The sequence below is a fragment of the Thamnophis sirtalis genome, unplaced genomic scaffold (assembly GCF_051295495.1).
Source record: "Thamnophis sirtalis isolate CommonGarterSnake01/CBP01778 unplaced genomic scaffold, rThaSir2_p1.2 scaffold_11, whole genome shotgun sequence".
In the NCBI taxonomy this organism is placed as follows: Eukaryota; Metazoa; Chordata; class Lepidosauria; order Squamata; family Natricidae; genus Thamnophis; species Thamnophis sirtalis.
In genome coordinates, this window is record NW_028261391.1 from 53391598 (window position 1) to 53412403 (window position 20806).

Below are 20806 nucleotides of genomic sequence, written 5' to 3' on the forward strand. Positions count from 1 at the left end.
CCATAATAGAACTTCTTCCTGACAACTTGTAGCTTGCTTGGTGACTCTACTCTACTCTACTTTGATTGGCCACAGTGGTGATTCATCCTCCTATTCCTGCTCAGAGGACTTAAATAAGGTGGGAAGGTAACAAGTTCAGAAAAAGCAAGAAAGGACAAGACAGTATTGGTCATCTCTTGCTAGAATAGACCATAACCTTAGTTTCTCAATTTCAATCACTGGAAGAGACTTGGAGGATGTGAAAGAAAAAGGCAAGACTGGTTCCATGGAAGCAGTTACAGCAGGATTATGTGAATTCCTTAGGGTTGCCAAGACCTGCTACTTTGTTTACATTGGGATGATAACAATCTTGATCTACCTGGATGCTGAGAATGAGCAGTGTAACAGATCTAGTTGTGCTTCATCTGTGGCGGAGTAAAGCCCTTGTGGCACAGAGATTAGAACACAGTTTTGCAAGCTAACTCTGCCCACAGCCAAGAGTTTGAACTGACAAGCTTAATGTTGATTCAGCCTTCCATCCTTCCAAGGTCAGAAGTGCTTCACAGGATCCAGATTGTTGGGAACAATATACTGACATTGTAAACCATCCAGAGAGTGCTGTGAAGGCAGTATATAAGTCTAGGTGCTATTGCTATTTTAGAAAAAAAATTAACAAAATCTCATGAACAAATCACAAGTTGAATAATTTGGTGGTCCTTTATTTCTTTTTCTCTGATTTTAAATAGAATATAACCAATAAAACCAAAATATAAAATGTAACCAAGCCCAATTGGGTCTCTTTCATGGTATATTGTTTATCCCATCTCAGTCTCAAATACAACCCATTCTATGCAGCTACCAACTATACCTTCCCTCAGTTTTAAGCAGCATTTGTACAATAGTTATCTTCTCCTCCTTGTGTTTCATAGTGATCACTCCAGAAGCTACCCAATGCTACAACCCCTCCTTCATTTACAATGTGATGGGTGGGACAGCTGTAAAAAAAAAGACCTCAATTGATCTCCCCTTCAGTATAAATGAATAATATTGAAGGATGGTTGCAAAGTGTGATGGTTGCTGTCTGTCTGGCAGGAACTTGGAAATCACAAGAGACAAGACAACACAAAAGAAACATGTCCTTAAGACTATTGCATAGAAGAGAAATTATTTCCAAGACATGAAGAATGTGTGCAAAATGGAAGGTTCTTTGGGAGAAAAAACAAGTCACCCAGAACTTATGGGGCTAGGATAAATACCCCTATAGATAAGTAGGCACGGGAAAAGGGGAAAAACAAGGAATGAGAGATCTTCTTTTGTAAGTAGTTGACATCATTTGACATCTTAAAATACTCTCATGGAATACAGAAAGATAGAAAACAGTGAGTCAGTCACTGGTAGAAGAGGGACACCTTGTGGTTACCAAGAAGGAAATGAATTCAAGCAGATATTGTATGTTGCTCCTAGAGTGAACAATATCTTTAGAGCAGAAACAGCAGCCTATTATTAACATGATTATTATGCTAAATGTAGTTAACAGTACAGGTATGTTTTTTATTCATTTCTAAGAATACTTAATGTTGCCTGCGCTTAAGACGAGACTAAGAAGAGAGCCATACAAACAGAACTATGAAATGTTCAACAGGTTTCAGTTTTGAGCTGGTTACATGTGAGAAATTTTAAAAAATGTCCTTGGTTAAAATAATTGCAATAGCATTGTTAAACAACTGCAATGTCAATATAATGTATACCCTGAATATGTGATTTCACTGATATTAAAATGAGGGACAAATGTGAAAACTAAACATAACTTTCTGTATTCTAGCCTTGATTAACACTTTGCTATTCAGATCTTTTGGGCATAAATATAAATTATATTAATTTAGGGCAATCTATATTGGGAAAAGAAGAAATGGAAAAATCATAGTGATAAAATGGTCTTCCTTTTTTGTACTTCTACCATTATAAAATCATCAAGCTTCTGTCTTTTAATAGCATCAATATAGTATTAAATATGTAATATCATTATAACATAGTGGTGTTATATGTATCATATCATTACACAAACAACACAGTTTTATATGATTTACGACATCAATCATGGTACTGTGTCATGACACATGATAAATGGTACAGAATCCACATCATTTGCATATTCATTATATCAATTACCCCACTTAGTCTCTGCAGATGTCACAACAGTTAACTAAACTTTCCAAAGAAAAGGCTGGTTCTAATGTTTCTACTTGGCATTTAGCTTTTTCATTGGAACTACACTCTCTGCTTCTTCAAACATGAGAGGCTTAGCATCTGTGAAAACAGTCTCCCAAACAAACTCTAATTGCTTTGGACGATATTATAACAAGCTTCCACATATGGTGGCATTTATAGTTAGAGAAATGGAAATACCTGTACACTTCTTCACTCAAAAAAGAAGTTAGTTTAACTTAGGTTCATTGTTATTTTCCCCTTAACAATCAGACCAGGGGTGGTATTTACTTACCTTCCCTTCTGGTTTGCAAATGTGACCGCATGCATACGCTTTTGGCTAAAAAAATGAGGGGTCTAAATAGGATGCCATAGAGCTGGGGCGGGTGGGCAGGGGCCACCTGCAATTTCCACTACCCGTTGAGGTGAACCGGTCTGAACTAGTAGAATACCACCTCTGAATCAGACTATTATCCTGATAACATGAACAAATTCTTTTTAATACCTTGTAATCAACTGCAATTAATTTGTAAAATGATATACTTCTATCAGAGGTGGTATTCAGCAGGTTCTGACCAGTTCTGGAGAACTGGTAGCGGAAATTTTTAGTAGTTCAGAGAGCCAGTAAATACCACCTCTGACTGGCCCCGCACCCATCTATTTTCTGCCTCCCGAGTCCCAGCTGATCAGGAAGAAATGGGGATTTTGCCGTAATCTTCCCCTGAAGTGGGAATGAAATGGAGATTTTACAGTATCCTTCCCTGCCATGCCCACCAAGCAATGCCATGCCCACCAAGTAATGGCGATAGAACCGGTAGTAAAAAAAAATTGAATCCCACCACTGACTTCTACCCTTTTCATTATATCCTTATAGATGGAGTGCAAATTTTAATAGAATAGCTCAGAGCTGAACAAGAGATATTTTGAATTGGCCCATTTTATGAATTGAGTTGGCATAATGTAGTTCATTTCAGCCAATTCTATATTTAAAAAATTTCTTTACCTGCTTCAGGTACGTGGAGAGAGTCACTTAGGTGAATCCTGTTCAGTGCCCTAATTGCTTCTCTGTCCCAGATTCTAACAAGGCACCCAAAACATAACTGCAATCAGATAGCAGCAAAAATTCAAAAGCAATCTCTGGAAACCCTCTGGATCCATTAGTAACCCAACATTATTAGCTCTTTTGACCAATTATGAGTTGTCAAACCTTTTGTCACAAGAAAGTGATATGTTTATAAAAATGTATGTACCAATTGAGATATCCCCAGAACTAGATATTTCATCTACTCCAAGGCTCTAGTAGTGTAAGCCAGCAATATAACTCACACAAATGTTGAACTGGGACTAGACTGTGGTTGTCATGGTGACCATGAAATCCTGGACTGCCTCCAGTCCCAGAGAGTGGAAGATAAAATCACTCAGTACCAACACTTTGGGTAAATTCATCCCTATGAAAATATCGGTATATAACTGATAATGATCCCTTACTTGAACTTTTTCATAGGGATGAATTTACCCTATGAAAAAGTTCAAGTAAGGGATCATTATCAGTTATGATCATGACTGATACATGACAAAACTTGTCTGGACAAATTTCCATAAAATAGATTTGCCCCTTTTCCACTTCCTAGATCTCAATGACACCTGGCAAATCTGCCCTCCAACTTTGTGGTTCAGTTTATTTCCAGGAGGAAAAGAATTGTAGACATAGCTAATTGTGTATATACCATTGCCTGGTTTGGGATAAAACCCGTTGGCGAAAGAATATGTTCACTGGACTGTTACAGTACTCCACATACAATGGGTTATTATTGTTATTGTTAATATAACTGCCTAGGGTGATGCTTCACTCACAATTCCTGATTCACTATGGCTATTTAAGTACGTTGGCTGCTGAAATTTCTGTATACAATTATCTCTATTTTTCAGGATGAACTGCCAAAGATTTTAATGGGATATTGTTTTAAATGCACCAGTTACCACTCAATGTGCAATGTTAAGATTTAAACAGGCACTCTGACGAGACCATTACAGAAAGTACTAAATCAGTAATTCACCCTTCACAATTGGGTTTCATGAAAGTGTTTCAAGCCTCAGGCACCATTAAACTTTTAATGGCGATATTAGCGTTATATGCTGACACACATAACACAGCTGTTTTGGCATTATTAGATGCAGAAAAATCATTAGAAGCAGATACTATGAATTAAGTTTCTGGTGAAAATGATAAAGAACCTATAGAATTTTATTTCTTTGATTGAAATTTATTATTACAATTCCTCTCTTTGTATAATTTGGAAAGAGAGTATTTCTCCTGGAATTAAAATGCAGCATGGAACACAAAAAGCAGGTATTTGATTTCTTTTATTATTTCATTTCTTTTATTATTTCATTTCATTCATTCTGGAACTCTGATAATATCCTAGGAATGCATTGACATTGTTGCTATTGTTAGTATGTAACAATAGTATATTACATTGTTTCTATGTAATATACTTATATAATATAATTACATTATTTAAATAATTCTCAGAAAAGATTATCTAAATTCATTGAGACTGTACAGCTTCAAGGGGTATATACTTGGTATAGAGTTTACTTAATATTATGTCCATTGGAAAAACCATATCTAAGGATACAGATAATTATCAGGATATTTGGTGTCCAAAATACATGATTACAATTCCTAAAAAACATTCTGCTCATTAAGCTATGAGCCAAAATTAAAGGAACTTTAAGAGATGGATGAAAATAACCCTAAGTTTGTGGTGAAAAATAAACAATTAGTGATGCAAATGAATATTATATCAAAATTAATAGATATTTTGACCCCAAAATTAATTACTGTGCCATTTAAGTTTTTAAAATACATTGATAGGCTGTCTTTTTTAATGGAAATGATTCATGATTTCTCTTTCAAACCTATGGCTTGAAGTTAGGTTTAATTTTCCTGATTGTAAAGAATATCATGTGTTAATTTCAGTAATGTATTAAAACGAAAAAGACATAATTTACCATTATGAATTCAACTGAAGAGTTATTATTTGGTATCCTTAAAGTGCTGGCAAGTTTTTTGTCCCAAATATAATAGGAATTTACTACTATAATTTACTATAGCAACCTTTATTTGTCTGGCATTGAACACAAGTTGACATACGTATCTAAAGCACATTAAAAGGAAAATTAATCTTTGGATTTAATACACATGAACAATTGATGCTAAGAATAATCTTGATATTTTTTTAAAAAGTTGGAAAACTTGGGGTGAGGACTGAAATATAGGACTAGTAATCTTAGTCAAGTTTTAAATCATGACACCTCTAAAATATTTGAACCATTATTAATGGTTATAACGTAATAAAGCTAAATTTTAAATTGGAATTTGTATTACTATTGATAGCCTTTGGCACTGATCTCTATGATACTGGCAGAATTGGGCATATTTATGAAGCCTTTAATAAGACTGACAGTTTATTACTATCAAAACATTTAAAAGCTCCTTTTCTAATGTTTTCCTTTATTTTTCATTTTCTTCTATTTTTTTTCTTTTTTTCAGTTAGTTTTTTAGGTTTGGCCTTATGTGCTTTGAATTGTAACATCTTTGTAAAATTCAACAAAACCTAAAAATGAGAGAGAGCAAGAATGAAGATTGTATTGCAAAACAAATGCATAAAATAATAATGAAGGATGAAGCAGAAGACAAATACTGAGAAAATTATGGTTGGTTGAAGTTGAAGATATCCTTAAATGGGAAAAAAGAAAAAGCTGAAAGTTTAAATAACAAAAGGCAATGTGTCAAGTATTTATTAGAAACAAAGATAGTTTGTGAGCATAAAAAGTTACAAAGATAGGGTGACCAGACATCCCGCATCTGGCGGGACAGGCACGACTTTTCATCATTTTTCCCGCGTCCCGGGCCGTTCTAGAAAAACCCCACTTTATTTTGGGGCTCGCTTGCCCCCCCCCCATCAGCTGCCGCTAGCTCGCTCATTCGTTCCCCCATCTATTTCTAAAAATCTAAGGCAGCCCAGCCGGCCGCTCACTGATTGGCCTGGACTCCACCCAATCAGTGAGCTGGCTGGGATGGATAACTTTAAGCACGCATGGGGCGTGCTTAAAGTTTTCCACCCCAGCCAGCTCACTGATTGGCTGGAGTCCGCTTAGCACGCCGCGTGAGTCACAGGAGTCTCCATTTTATTTCGCCTTCGCGGCCGTTTCCTTTGTTTTGCTGCTTCACTGGTGAGTAACCGGTGGGAATTAGTAACCTGCGCGGGGTTAGTGAAACAGCCGCCGCCGCCCTCCTCCCCTTCTCTGTGTGCGAGAAAGATGCCCGCTCACCAGCCTGCCCACCCTTGGGCTCCGGGGGCAGCGCATGGCCAAAGCAGAGAGAACGGCCGCGTTCCGATGACCCGCGTAATCCAGGGGTTTGCCCTCCCACCCTCAACCCCGCTTTAACTTGGCTTGGGAAGCTGTCGAGGAAGGGACTAGGGAAGGAAGGCAGCACTCGACCTGCTTTCTTCCTCCGCCTCCCCACCTTTGGAAGCGCCACCCGCCCTGAGCGTTCGGGAACGCCGTGAAGCCACATTGAGCGGAGGGTGCCCTTTGAGCACGTGCAGAGCGCCGAACGGTCCGGAGCCTCTCCTGCCCGGCGCTCAGGGTTCCTCCAGCCAATGGCAGCTGGCCAGACAGCCCCAGTCTCCCTCTCTCTCCTGCGCCCAGGCAGCCAGCGCCCCCTCGCCAAGTGAACAGCTGGAGCGCGGCCGAGCGGGTGAGTGGCCTGGGGAGGGAGCCTGGTGGGTGGCCCGGCTTCTCCTCAAGCCCCCGCACGCCCTTGTGCGGCTCCAATCCTCTCTTTTTCTCCCTGCCGCCTGCTGCCTGCCTTCCTCTCTTTTTCCCCTTCCAACCACCCCGCTTCCTCCCTCCGCTACCTTTGTTCCCCGGCCCCAAACAGGGCTCCCGATGCTGGGAAGAGGGGGGGTAGAGAAAAGCAATCGGGCAGTGGGGTTCGCTGGACGGGCGCTTATTCCAAAGGGAAGCTTGGAGAGAGAGCCTAGAGGCCGTGCAACATGGCTAAGAGCATGGGAAGGTGGACAAAGAGGAAGGGGCAAGGCCGCGGGGAGCGCATCGCATCTCCGCCCTCACCTCCTCTCTTTTCAAGAAGGGGTGGTGGGGAAAGGGGGAGATGGGGAGGAAGTGGTTTGGGGGTGGGGGCTGCCGGGGGTCCCACGTAGGGGAGATGCAGGGTAGGAGGCAGAGAAGCTTTTAAACGAGGCTCCGCTCGCTGCTCATCCCGCTCCTTCTGGGCCGGCGAGCGCCAAAATAAACCTGAATCCTTTTGAGAGGGGACAGGTGTGATTGGCAATGGCGGAGGCCATGCCGACGCTTCCCAGGTCACGCCAGTCCTCTCTCAAAAGGATTCCACTTGGCCACCGCTTCCTCCTTCTTCCTCCTCCTCCTCCCCGTCCATGGATGCAGCATTTCTATGAGCCGAGAAGCTGCTGCTTCGTTCTTCTTCTCCCCCCTCCCCCACCCCTTAGCACTCCATGCATCGAGGCTGGAAACGGCAAAGTCAGCCTGTTTAGGATAACCCGTTCCCTCCTAAATAGGAGGGATACGGGCGATCCGCTGCAGGGTAGGGCTGAGGATTACGTCCAGTTCCTCGCAGACAAGGTTGCTCGGTTCCGGGCGGACCTGGACTCCAATCCTGCAGAACCAGCCGAGGCACTAAGGGATGATCTGGTAAGCCATCGCTGGGTTGAGTTTCAAGCTGTTACCCCTGAGGATGTGGACAAGGCGATGAGAGCTGTAGGAGCCTCCACATGTGTGCTGGACCCGTGCCCCTCCTGGCTGGTTGTCAACAGCAGAGAGGTGACACAAGGCTGGATCCAGGTGGTTGTTACCGCCTCTCTTCAGGAGGGGGTCTTTCCCCCCGCTTTAAAGGCGGCGGTGGTGAGACCCCTCCTGAAGAAACCATCCTTGGATCCAGCTGTTTTAAATAACTATCGTCCGGTCTCCAAATTCCCCTTTGTGGGGAAGGTTGTTGAGAAGGTGGTGGCCTTTCAGCTCCAGCGGTCCTTGGAGGAAGCCAGTTATCTTGATCCTTTCCAGTCAGGCTTCAGACCTGGCTGCAGCACAGAAACCGCTTTGGTCGCGTTGACCGATGATCTTTGGAGAGCCAGGGATGGAGGCCACGCCTCCATCCTGGTGCTCCTTGACCTCTCAGCGGCTTTTGATACCATCGACCATGGTATCCTTCTGCGACGACGGCCGGAGGTGGGGGTGGGAGGCGCTGTTCTACAGTGGTTCTCCTCCTACCTCTCGGACAGGTCGCAGTCGGTGTTAGTTGGGGAGCAGAGATCGACCCCTAGGCCCCTAACGTATGGGGTGCCGCAGGGTTCGGTCCTGTCCCCCTTACTTTTCAACATCTACATGAAACCGCTGGGTGAGATCATTCGACGGCACGGGATAAAATTCCATCTACTAACCAGTGCAAACTGGCAACTACCCGGAGGAGAGCCTTCTCGGTGGCTGCTCCGACCCTCTGGAACGAACTCCCCGTGGAGATTCGGACCCTCACCACCCTCCAATCCTTCCACGCCGCTTTGAAGATCTGGCTGTCCCGGCTGGCCTGGGGTTAAGATTCCAACCCCACCCGAATTGTGTGACTGTTGTGCTCTCTTTTAATATGTTGTATTGTTTCCATATTGGAATACTGTTTGTCTTCCCCCCCCTCCCTTTTTGAATTGTGAGCCGCCCTGAGTCCCCCCAGGGAAAAGGGCGGCATACAAATAAAGGAAATGAAAATGAAAATGAAATGAAGGTCCGATCGGCCGAGACCATCACTCCACGCTTCCTTCCCTAAAAATTTATATTTCTGTCAGAGGAAAGGTCACAGTGTTGTGTGGTAGGTGGAGCTTGGAGCACAGCGGAGAGGAAGGAAAGCGGGCAGGCAGTTTTGGCTCCCGCGAAGCCTTTAGGGATTTAGGGAAGGGAGCCAGTCGTGAAAGGAAAGGGAGTGTGCGGAGCCGTGTGTGTGTGCGCGCACGCAGACCAGCCGCCGGGGAGTTGCATCTGCCTTTGCCGAGGGAATATGTTACTGCTGTGGTGGTTGCTGGCCTCCCGTTGCCAAATGGCACCTGGAAGCCACGAGCGGTGGACGCAGCCCTTGGTGGCTTCTAGCAGGGGACCGTAGCAAGCATCTCTCCCTTTGGCTGCAGCTTCCTTTCCTCTCTCCGCCCCGCTTCTCCGCCTCTTCCTGGGGATCATGGAGGAATCTTGGTCTGGCATCGAGGAGAACCTGCCAAGTAGCGGCAGCGGCAGCAGCAGCAAAGGCGGCCAGAAAGGTCCGATCCTGGCCCGAGAAGACCCAGGCTACCCTCCCCATCTTCTAGCGGTGGGTATTTGCTAGTGATGAGCCTCGAAACAGGTGCGCAGCGGGTTCTCCTCAATGATGCCAGACCAAGATTCCTCCACGTAAATTTGGCCAGGAAGAGGCGGAGAAGCGCGGCGGTCCTTGGGGGCGCTGCGGAAGCCCTGCCAAAGCGCCCCTTTTCCAGCCGCCGCTTCTTCTTCTTCCCTGCCCTTCCCAGTTAGCTTGCTTGAAGCTCTGATGAGGCGGGAGGAGGGGAGTGGAAGTGGGGGGAGGTCTCCCCAGCCGGGAAGGGCTGAGAGGCTGCCGGCCCCTTTCATCAAAGCGCCCGGAACGTCCCCCTTTGCACGGCGGAGATTGTCAAAATGCAGAGAGGACGGTTCCGTAGGGATCGACTTTGCAGCGGCAGCTTCCGGGTGCGCTTCCCGTGAAAAGTCTTCCTCCCATTGATTCTGCATCCGTTGCTTTCGCAGGTGTGTGAGGCTCAAGAGCTAACATAAAAAAAAACAGGACCATATTTTCCTGGCAAGATTCTTGCAAAATTTACTTGCAAAATTTTAGAAAGGCTCCTTATGTGAAGATTTTAAAAAGGTGAACTGGACCTCTATTAGGGAGAGTAGTAGAAGATCAGAGGTAACCATTTGGATCCCTTTTCAAAAGGGAATAAATATTATCAGCAGTTTGGTTAGTAAATTGTAGTTAACAGCATGTTGGTTTGAAAAGTGGTCTTTAGATTAGAGATTGCAGCTTGCATAGAATAAAGTTAGCATACTTGAAGTGAAATAGGCTTTGGTTATGTTTAGGTTGCATTAGCTAAAATGTGCCAATACCATCCTTGTTGGTAAGAATTGTTGTCATGTTAGAAGAATGACTAAGGCTGACAGCCTAATCTACTCTGTGTTAAATAAATAAAATGGATGGATGGAAATGAAAGAATACAGAAAAGGTTGGTGAGGCATTTAGTGGCCTATGGATGAGAATGGTGGCTGTTTAGTAAGAAAATCTGTTTGGAATGTGCATATATATTCATATGTGGCCATAGCAAAATAATAAATAGAAATAAAAAAGCATGATTGATTTTTACTGTTTTTATGAAAGTGAGAGGATTAGTGAAGGCTTGGTGCAGCAAGGATCCCACTATTTTACTATTTTATTTTTCTTTATGTACACTGAGCGCATATTCACTAAAGACAAATTCCTTGTGTGTCCAATCACACTTGGCTAATAAACTATTCTATTCTATTTTACTCTACTCTATTCATTTCTATTTCAATTCTAACAAGTTTAGCTTCTCTCTCTTGAAAATGTAAGCTAGCATAAGGCATTATAATGCAAGCTAGCCTTAACTTTCAAACAGTTCATTTAGTGACCAAAGTTACAATGGCATTGAAAAAAGTGTCTGATGACCTTTTTCACACTTAGCGACCATTTTCACACTTAGAGACCATTGCAGCATCCTCATGGTCACGTGATCAAAATTTTGATGTTTGGCAACAGATTCGTATTTATGATGGTTTCAGTGTCCTGGGGTCATCTTTGACAAAATATAAAATTTTTAATGAAGCCCCCCCCCTCCCCCGGTCAATGGTGTCCCTCTTTACCAATCTGAAAATCTGGTCACTTTATACAAAGAGGTATTATGAATGTTTTGTTATTAGCTATATATAGTTATGTTCCTTTTTTCTTTTTTATCTCTTGACTTTAATTTTTATGGCTTAAAATTTATTTCTCTTCTTCTTTTCTTTGTATATTGCTTACGCCAAAAGACAATAGTATGATTTCTATATACATACAGAACACTCTTCATTCAAGAGAAATTCAGAATTTGTCAGGTCTTTTCAGAATTTTGAAAGTCCCCCTAAAAGTCCCCCTAAAAGAAAGTCCCCCTAAAAGAAACAATCAGACAAATGGATTTTCATCTTAACTTGTTATCAATTTATGCATCCATCTTAGCATGGATCAGATGTAATAATGTTAATTTGGAACAAGAGAGGAAAACAAAAGTGCTTTTTCAAGCTTAGCAACTTGAAGGAGGCTTATTTTAATTCTTGTATTAAATTTGTTTCTAAGTCATTAAAATAGCAAGTTAATTAAAATGTCAAACAGTTCAATTCCTTTGAAATTTTCTAATGAATTTCCCTCTTACAGTTATTGTAATTTCAATTATAACCTGAAATCTCCCAAACATGTTGTGCTTATTTAAAACTCTTTTCTGCTTATCAAAATGAGTGGCTGTTTCTGGTCTCTGAGATACAGTACATGTAAGGTATTGCCACTGCGGAATAACCAATTCTTATGACATGGGGGTCACCCTATTTTTTACATTAAAAATAATGATTCAAATCTATGAAAAGTAAATTTACAATAAGGTGGGGATAACTTTTACTCCAACCAAACCCTGGCTTGAAATGCCCTGCATTTTGTTCACTTGTTTCCTTCCGGGGAGATGTTTCCAATAAAAATTATTGTTATCATGAGTCCAATTATGTTTTTCATACATGATTGAACTCCTCTTAGCAAGATATTTACTCAGATAACATTCGTTGCTTTCATACTCTAAAACCAACTTCAGATTCTGTCATTCTCTTGTCTTGAAAAGCAATACTTAAAAACCAGTATAATTCCTTTCTGCTTAAAATTATTCATATGTATTTAATGATCTTCAGAAGATCACCCAGAACAGGACTGGGACAAGATAAAGCAGAACTGACAGGCAGATTAGTGCCACTTCTGGTTCTGATTAATTGTGACTCAAGCATTTGCCTTCATACTCTTCGTCTGTAGCCTTGCTTTAAGACAATGCTTGCTTTGTTCAGGTATATTGTCATATTGCCTGGTGAAAGAAGGGTTGACTCAGTGGTATGAGACCACCTGCTTACAGGTGAAGATATGATATAGTCATCAGCAGGCCCATGAAAAGCTACAAAGAGGGACTTTGCTTCAAGGATTTCTGCAAAGTATCCCTTTGAAGCTGTCCCACTGGAACAATATACCCTCTTGGGTTGTGTTTTTCACAGCCTTGACTGATACCTCTAATAAGCAGTTTTTGCACATGTGCTGTGCATATGCAGATGACATTTTTTTCAAGTGGAAATAGCAGAAGCAATGGAGAAAGCTTGTGTGTATACTCAGACTATGTGCAAAAGACTATTTGGCCCATCACTAGTGCTATCAGGCTGTCAGATGATGTAAAACAATTCAACAATAGCAATAGCAATAGCAGTTTGATTTATATCCCGCTTCATAGGGCTTTCAGCCCTCTCTAAGCGGTTTACAGAGTCAGCATATTGCCCCAACAGTCTGGGTCCTCATTTTACCCACCTCGGAAGGATGGAAGGCTGAGTCAACCTTTGAGCCGGTGAGATTTGAACCACCGAACTGCAGTTAGCAGTCAGCTGAAGTGGCCTGCAGTACTGCACTTTAACCACTGTGCCACCTTGAACGTTCACATTCATGCATTCCCTCCATGCTTACTAGTCACATTGTTTCAGTGATGCAAGGTGCTTTTTAAAGTAATTACTGCCAACTACACAAAATGCTTGGTGCATCAAGCTGTGAAGATCTCTCTGAGCTTCATTAGACATGTGCTTTTTACAGCTTATCTTTTTCAGTGGAACAGTGAAGAAAATGTGGACGAATTTTCCCAACAACATGAATTCTTTTGAGAAAAGTAGGAAAGCAGCACAAGTAAATGAAATCACCTTTTAATGGTGCTTTTCTACTGTTAATGTGTGCCAGATTTTTCACCATCCTTTTTTGCAACAGCGTGTTTCTGATATATTAAGATAAAGAGATACAGGGATACAAACACTTTTGGGAGCTTTAAAATTTATATTTGCTTACCTCGTTTTTTATTATTTGTTTGTTAAATTAATTTGCCACTCATCTCACTGCACAGTAATTCATGCTTTGCTTTGAATGCACCGTGATTGGAATCAGATCAGGGAAGGTCATTTTGGCCATTGAAGCCAAACCACTGCTCCGTAAAGGAATCCAAATTATTCCTTCCTCAGTAAATCCCTGACCAATGGTTGGTTAGTGAAGGGAACTTAGTAAAGATCTAGTGAAGGGGAATTTGTCATTTCTAAGAATTAGTACCACTAAGTGTTAGGAAATTTTTCCTATGAGTCTAGTAACCTACATAGAAATACTTGAAAAATATTATGCAGAAGAAAATCAAGACATGTTCTCCATTATTCATATTCTACATCCTTGATTGATAGAGAACATGTCTTTTTCTTCGGTACAATATTTTTCAAGTATTTCTAGAATATTATGGTGTCCTATTCCAAGCGAACCCTTTCAATATAATTTAGTTTAAAAACTTTTAATGCCCTAATTGTCCTTGTCTAAACCTGCCCCAGTTTTTCTGAATCATTTTCAAAAGTGTGATGCCTAAAACTGTCCCAATTATTTTGAGGTGGGGTATGGGAGTGCAGATTGAAGTAAAGCAACTATTTTTCTTACAACAGTCCCTTAGATGTCTCTTAAAATTCAAATACTTCATGTTAGTGTTCTAGAAGTCATCCTATATGCAACCACATTAACAAACTTGTACTATTTAGAATTTGTGTTTTTAATTAATTGATACACTTGAATGTTAACACAGTCCTCCACAGAAAAGTGTGCTTTAAAACATGCACAAGTTGTACTAGTGACTCTTCCCCGATCTAGGACACATAAAAAGTGATAACTTTTATCATTTCCAGTATACCCAATAGAAATAGGCAATCTGAGTCTCTCTCTGGAACTATTTCTGCAGATCCAGGATGCTCTTAGTGCACAGAATTGCATATAGAGTAGCCCCAAAATAACATGTACTAAGTTTTGCCCAGCACCTTTCTCATGCTTTGAAATACCTCAAGAAAAGTATAATCTACTTTAATCAAAGAGATTCAATATTCTATTGACTCCAGGCAAGCACAAAAATGTTGGACTAAACTTTTCAATAAAGAGTCAACACCTGTAAACCTTGGAGCTCTTTGCAGACTAAAAATAACGCCCATAAAGAATTTGTTCAAACATTCAAAAGATCCTTACATTTGTTTATACTATGTTTACTAATTACACACATTTGGAACCCAAATACATACTTATGAGAAAATTCCGTTGTGTTCTATTGCATGCTTCAGCAAGGTGGATATTGTTATCTGTGTTCAAAAAGAGTATTAGAATTTTTAATGTACTAAGAAAAAAGTGGGGGTTGGAAATACCACCCTATCCCCAATTGGCATTACTCAATAGCAGATTGCTCCATTTATTATTTGTATCTGCTGAAAATAAATTGCTGAGTTAGTTGAGATGGCATGAGGCTATCAAGACATATTCTGCTGAGGCTGCAGTCCTAAGAGTCTTGCAATTAAAAAAAACCCTGAATGCAATGGACTTAGTTCAGAGAAGACAGGCATAGGGATACAGCCTGCATGCACTGGATGGTTTATGATCTGTGATCAATGCTCCAGAAATGCAGTGTATTGCTTGGCACTTCCTTTACTGAAGGATAAATATGCAGTGACTAGTTGCCTTTCTGAAGTGTGAGATACAGCAAAGCTAGATGCTAAAATATCTCAGGAACAATTATGAGAAATTCTATTTTTCAAGAAACCTAAACCTATGCAGGCACTAATTTTAGCAGATATGTGTACCTCTGATGCAATACCATTCTTCCTTAACATTTGAGAAAATTGCCACCAAAATTGCCATTCACATTATAGAAAGTTTTCTTATTTTCATTGTTTATACAAGCAGATTGATCAATCTGATCCAGAGATTAGTTTCACCGCCATGTGTTCTTTCCCACTAAACCATCTCATTGTTTTAAGACACAGATTTCACAGCTCTGAATTTAATTTTGTTCGTTATCAAAAAGAAAGAAAACAGAGAGAACATCACAGGGGAATAAAGTCTTTCACCCTCTATCTTTCCCATTATTCCTCTTCTATTTGTCTTGATTATTATTCTTTTAAAAAATTCATGCCTTTCCCCAAATCATTATTGTAAAGCCAAAGCAGTCCTGAACATGTATTTTTAAAAAGGAATTACATCCATAAATAGAAATATGCCGTTAGTGTCTTTGAGAGATTGGCTCTGTTTCTCTAATGAGCCACTGAAGGGCTTCATGCCTTCCTTGTCGTTCAAGTTCTGGTCCAATCACTTCTCTGCATTTTCTGTGGTAGTCATTCAGCCAGTCACACTAAAAGGGGAGAAAAATAAAGAAACTGTCTAAAAGAAAGATTTAAAAATGCCAAGCAAAGTAAAGGGAAGGGACTTCTGCTTCATCAAAGATTTGGGTGAAAAACTGGCTCTCCACAGCCCTTCTAAACAATGGTAGAGAGGGGCCATACAGATCTAGGAGGCAACCCGGTATCAGAGGACAGGAACAACTAGATAGGGAATTGTAGGATATAATGTTAAGAAATTTGACAGAAATGTGAGACTTCATTGCATGACTCATGATTTTGCAATCTATTTGTCCAAAGATGTATGTATGCATTTGTTAGATTTCTTTTATCTGCTTCTGTGATGTCTCTCTTGGATAACTCCTCTGACTCTTCCTTAGAGGCTGGCTTGAGGGAGGATGAGCTCATTCCTAGCATGTAAGGAACTAGGTTAATTAATGACTCTGTACTGCTGGCCAACAGAGATTTACAGTGGGCTTCAGCTGGGGATAGTTTACAGGTCAAGAGGACTAGGAGGAACTGCCTTCGGCTGTCGATCCAAGAGCACACAGGACAGAGAAAAGACAAGAGGAAAGGAGATCTGCCAGATTACTTGGGAGGAAGCCCCGCCCCTCTTGATGGGCTGCACCAGAAAGCTATTTATCACGGCAGGCAGAGGGAGGGGTAGCTGGGAACCTGTTTGGTTGTGTATTTGTCATGCTTCCAGCTTGACTTGGTGCCTTGGACACTCTGAACACCTTGCCAAGTGGATCTCATATATGTACTTTAGATTTTTCTGGTGGATTAAAGTTTGTTTGGTAGACTTGTTGGAAAACTTTTTATTGTTTTATGGATTATTGGCCATTGCCTTGTGAATTAATCTTGGTCTACTTGTGGCTGGATTTATTTGGGACAGTTCTGAGGCCAGGTGAGGGAAACTGCTGGGGAATATTAATAAACTCTCTAAAACACACTTCCATATGTGTGAATGGTGCAGCACAGCTCCCATAAATTAAATGCATAACATATACAATATATAGAAGACTAGCTTATTTTATTTTGGTTTTGAGATTTAAACTTGCCAGTGTTTGCTATGTAATAATTAGGGATTGTTCAGGCTCCTAATCACTTTCTTTACTTTCAAAAATTGTTATCCATTAGAATCATCTGCACAATTTGTTGTTGTTTTGTTCACTGGGTGCTCAATGCTCCCAGTAGTAGTAGTAATATTAATAGGCTTTTAGGGAGATGGATCAAGATATATTTCATTCTGGAAGAAGCTTATAATCTCTATCTTTAAAGAATGTCCTGATTACATGCTTAGGAAATCCAGGTCATTATAGTAAGATATAAATGGAGCACATGATAACAATGTTAACTCCATCAAGGAATTGCATTCTTTTCTACTACGTTACAATTCATAGCTTTCATCTTGCTAAAGTTTCAGTGCTAGTGGCAAACTTTCTGTGGCTGTTATCCATAAATAAATCTACTCACTGCATAAACCCTCCCCAAATATGACTCTGCAGTTCCTTATTAACATTTCCAACTTTTTCCTGGCCTTTAGTAGGTACCGGTATTAACAGCATCTTTGCAGTTGTCTAACACTTCCTTGGTAGTTCAGCAAGTGTGTATATTGCATGATAGTTACATTATGTTTGGTAAGTTTTATAACTTGAATCTGAGTTTGGACAAAGTATCTGGAAACCACTACTATACAATAAACGATACTAGCTAAAAGTATCTCTTATAACTTGCATATAAATTTAATAAATAATTTTAATCTTTGTTTTAAATTTGTATATCTTGTATTTATTTTGTGTGCTTGAAAAGTGTAGAAAGGCAGGAAAATATATCATGTGGTACCAGTAACGTAAGATGATTGTACGTATGCATGCGCAACTACACATGGTTAAAACCACCTTAAATTCATTGAGAACAGATAATAGAGTATTTATCTGATCAACTTTGAGTTGGTCTGTTTAAGGTCAGGGCTGTCTTCTTGTACAATAAATGTGATACATTATATTTTGAAATCTTGGTGAATTAGGAGATTCTCCTAGCCAAACATCTTGAACTCCATCTCCAAATACCTCTGGTGTTATTTATTTTATCATCGTTTTATAACAGAACTGACTGAGATAAGTTGGCTGTAAATAAGAAATAAATATTGTCATTTTGATTTGATTTTAAAGTTCAGAATAAAAGCTTCCAAATAAACCATAATGCATTTTATTACCCATCTTACCTCTCTTTGAGTCAGTAAGTGAACAAGTATCATTTTTGTTTGGATTGGGACTAGGGTCAATGGTTCAAACGTCAAACTTCCTCTGTTGCTGAAGTTATACTGTGAAAAAGAAAGTGCTACTTAGTCTTAGTCCTCTTCACATCAAGAGGAACAGATATATGTATGCATAATTGCCAGAGTGTCTTACTCTGCTCTAAAGAAATAAACCTTAAAACAAACTTTAACAAAGTTCCCTACTTGTTAAAAAATTGCCAACCAAGGAATCTAGCATGGAAGTATGTAGGCATAGTGAAATGAATATTTCTGCTCTGATCAAATGTAAAATGTATGGGTTTTGTCAGCAATTAGGTAAGATGAATAGTCAAACTCTGTGAATTGGTGAGCATACCGGATCATGTTAGGGTGCTCTCACAAAATGGTTATCATGCCAGGTTCAAAACTAGTTTTGATAGTTTTTTATGACCTGCTTCAGTCTCAGCTCAGCTTACTTTGCATGTTCTTAATGCATGAGACTATAGATGGCTACCATTTTTATCTCCTAAGCCAACCTATGGCAATTGCTCATTAATTTTCTTAAATAAAAAGATTGAAACTTAATAGGCATCAAAGAGGATGTTCAAATGCAATTGGTTTCCGAAGCCCTCATGTTGTGCCTTCCAGAGGGAGTTGTGTTCTGAGCCATATGCTGGGAACTATATACTGTTACATTAAAGCAATGCCTCCCTCCCCCTCCCCCAACCTTTAGGGCACTAGGGACCGGTTATGTGGAGAGAATTTTTTCTGGGGACCAGACAGGATGTGGTTTTTGTGCTGCCTATATCCCGCTTGTTTGCGCAGCCTGGTTTCTAGCATTCCATAGACTGGTGTTGTTCGAGGAACCGGGGGTTGGGGACTCCTGCATTAAAGGGCTTATTTATTTTGGATTAAACTTCTAAATATATTATCAGGGAGGCATTGCACATAAAAATCATATCCTGGATATGCTGAAGTATCAATCACCTTTGTTTTAGCTGGAACAACAATGACAACATTTTCAATCCGGATCCCAAAGGAGCCATCTTCATAATAACCAGGTTCTATAGCGACACAATTAAGGGGAAAAAAACATTTAGAATAAAACTCTCATAAATAAAAGCAAACCTCTCACAAATAAGAAATGCTCAAGAATTTATTAGCCAACAGCTCCTCAAATTTCATTTAGTTAATTTTTAAAAAGTGTGCTATGTCTAGTGAACACAGTATCACGTCAGGCCTTGCTGTATACAAGATGGGTAGATAAATCAATGGTAACCCTCTGTCATCTAATCTAAGAAAATATTTTTGAGATGCCCCTTGTTAGAAACTGAATAATTAACCTTACAGAACTATTTTAGAGATTATTGAGATATAGCATGTAGAAAAAAGTCTGAATAGTTGAAGACACTTTAAAAATACAAGATAGTCTGATAATTGCATTATTCTTGTTTATTTTTTGAGGAAATATCACTGCATTCATGTTTTTCCCTATAAAATATGTGGAACAAAACAGTATGTAAGGGTTAAACATTCTTATACAAATATTCCAAGAGTAAAAAAAAAAAAAAGCAAAATAATTTGCCCAAATTATATAACAATCAACAGGGATATGTTACCATCAGAAACAATCATTCCAGCTTCCAGAGGTTCATCTGCAAATGTTTTGTAGCTAATGCCACATGGACCTTCATGGACATTGAGGAAGGCACCAACTCCATGACCTGTACCATGCAAATAATCTAAGCCATGATCCCACAATGCAGAGCGAGCAAAGGAATCCAGGAGATGACCTATATACCAATACAGAAGTTACCAAGATAGAAATATAACACTCCAAACTATTCTTTTTTCTAGTAATATTTTAACTCTAATCAAGAAGATCGTAATAGCAAATGGTTTTGTTTCTCCTCTGGGATCTGCTTATTTGACCATTATATCTACTGATTTTTCCATAAATTAATTCTCTAAAGCAGTGATGGCAAATCTTTGTTGCGTCGGGTGCCAAAAGCACATATACATGCACTATTGCATGCACTTGGATGCCCACCCCCATAATTTGATGCCCCCGTGGCATGCCCCCTGCGCATGCATGTGTACACGACTTTCTTGGAGCCTGGGGAGGACAAAAATACCATTCCCGCCACCCTAGATGCACTCTGGAGGCCGGAAATGGCCCATTTTCCGACTTCCGATAGACCTGGTAGGTCCATTTTTTTTGCACTCCCCAGGCTCCAGAGGCTTTCTAGGAATCTGGGGAGGGCAAATAATGGCCCAACATGCAAACCGGAAGTTCGGGAACAGACTTATGGGTTGCCTGTTGGACCGTTTTTTGCCCACCGGAGGCTTCAGGAGGCTTCCCTGAAGCCTCCAGAAGGTGAAAAACAGCCCAATGCTCAAACTAGAAATCCGTTTCTGAACTTCCGGTTTGTGTGTTGGGTAGTTTTTCGTCTCCGGAGGCTTTAGGGAAGCCTCCGGAGGGGGAAAAACGGCTGAAAATTAAGGCCGAAAATCAGGTGACCAGCATGTGCATGTGCACTGGAGCTGACAGGGCAACCTCTTGGGTGCCCTCAGAAATGGCTCCGCATGCCACCTGTGGCACACGTGCCATAGGTTCGCCATCACGGCTCTAAAGTAATTAGTGATAATCTAATGATTTTCCCTATATTAATTATCTGAACAGAAAATAAATTTGTGATACTCTGAATTTAGTACCAGAGATTTTAAAAAATGGCCATACCATGTCACAAATTATTTTTAGTTTAAAGAATTGAATTTGGAAAACTTGCATGATCCAGAGAAGTTCCAATCCCACAATAAGGATTGCACATTGGT

The 20806-nt window shown here is 40.4% G+C and overlaps 1 protein-coding gene across 5 annotated transcripts in view; it reads right to left on the bottom strand.

Annotated features, from left to right (window-relative positions):
- Positions 1–14105: 14105 nt before the first annotated feature.
- XPNPEP1 (X-prolyl aminopeptidase 1) overlaps positions 14106–20806 on the bottom strand; it is a 46042-nt gene continuing 39341 nt past the window's right edge. For all 5 annotated transcript variants that reach the window (XM_087725817.1, XM_087725815.1, XM_087725816.1 and 2 more), the window contains 4 exons: positions 19591–19764; positions 18959–19035; positions 17960–18058; positions 14106–15746 (listed from right to left, as the gene is read on the bottom strand). In XM_087725817.1, coding sequence (XP_087581943.1) covers positions 15618–15746; positions 17960–18058; positions 18959–19035; positions 19591–19764 — 479 coding nt within the window. In that variant the 3' untranslated portion in view covers positions 14106–15617. The remainder of the gene's footprint in view (positions 15747–17959; positions 18059–18958; positions 19036–19590; positions 19765–20806) is intronic.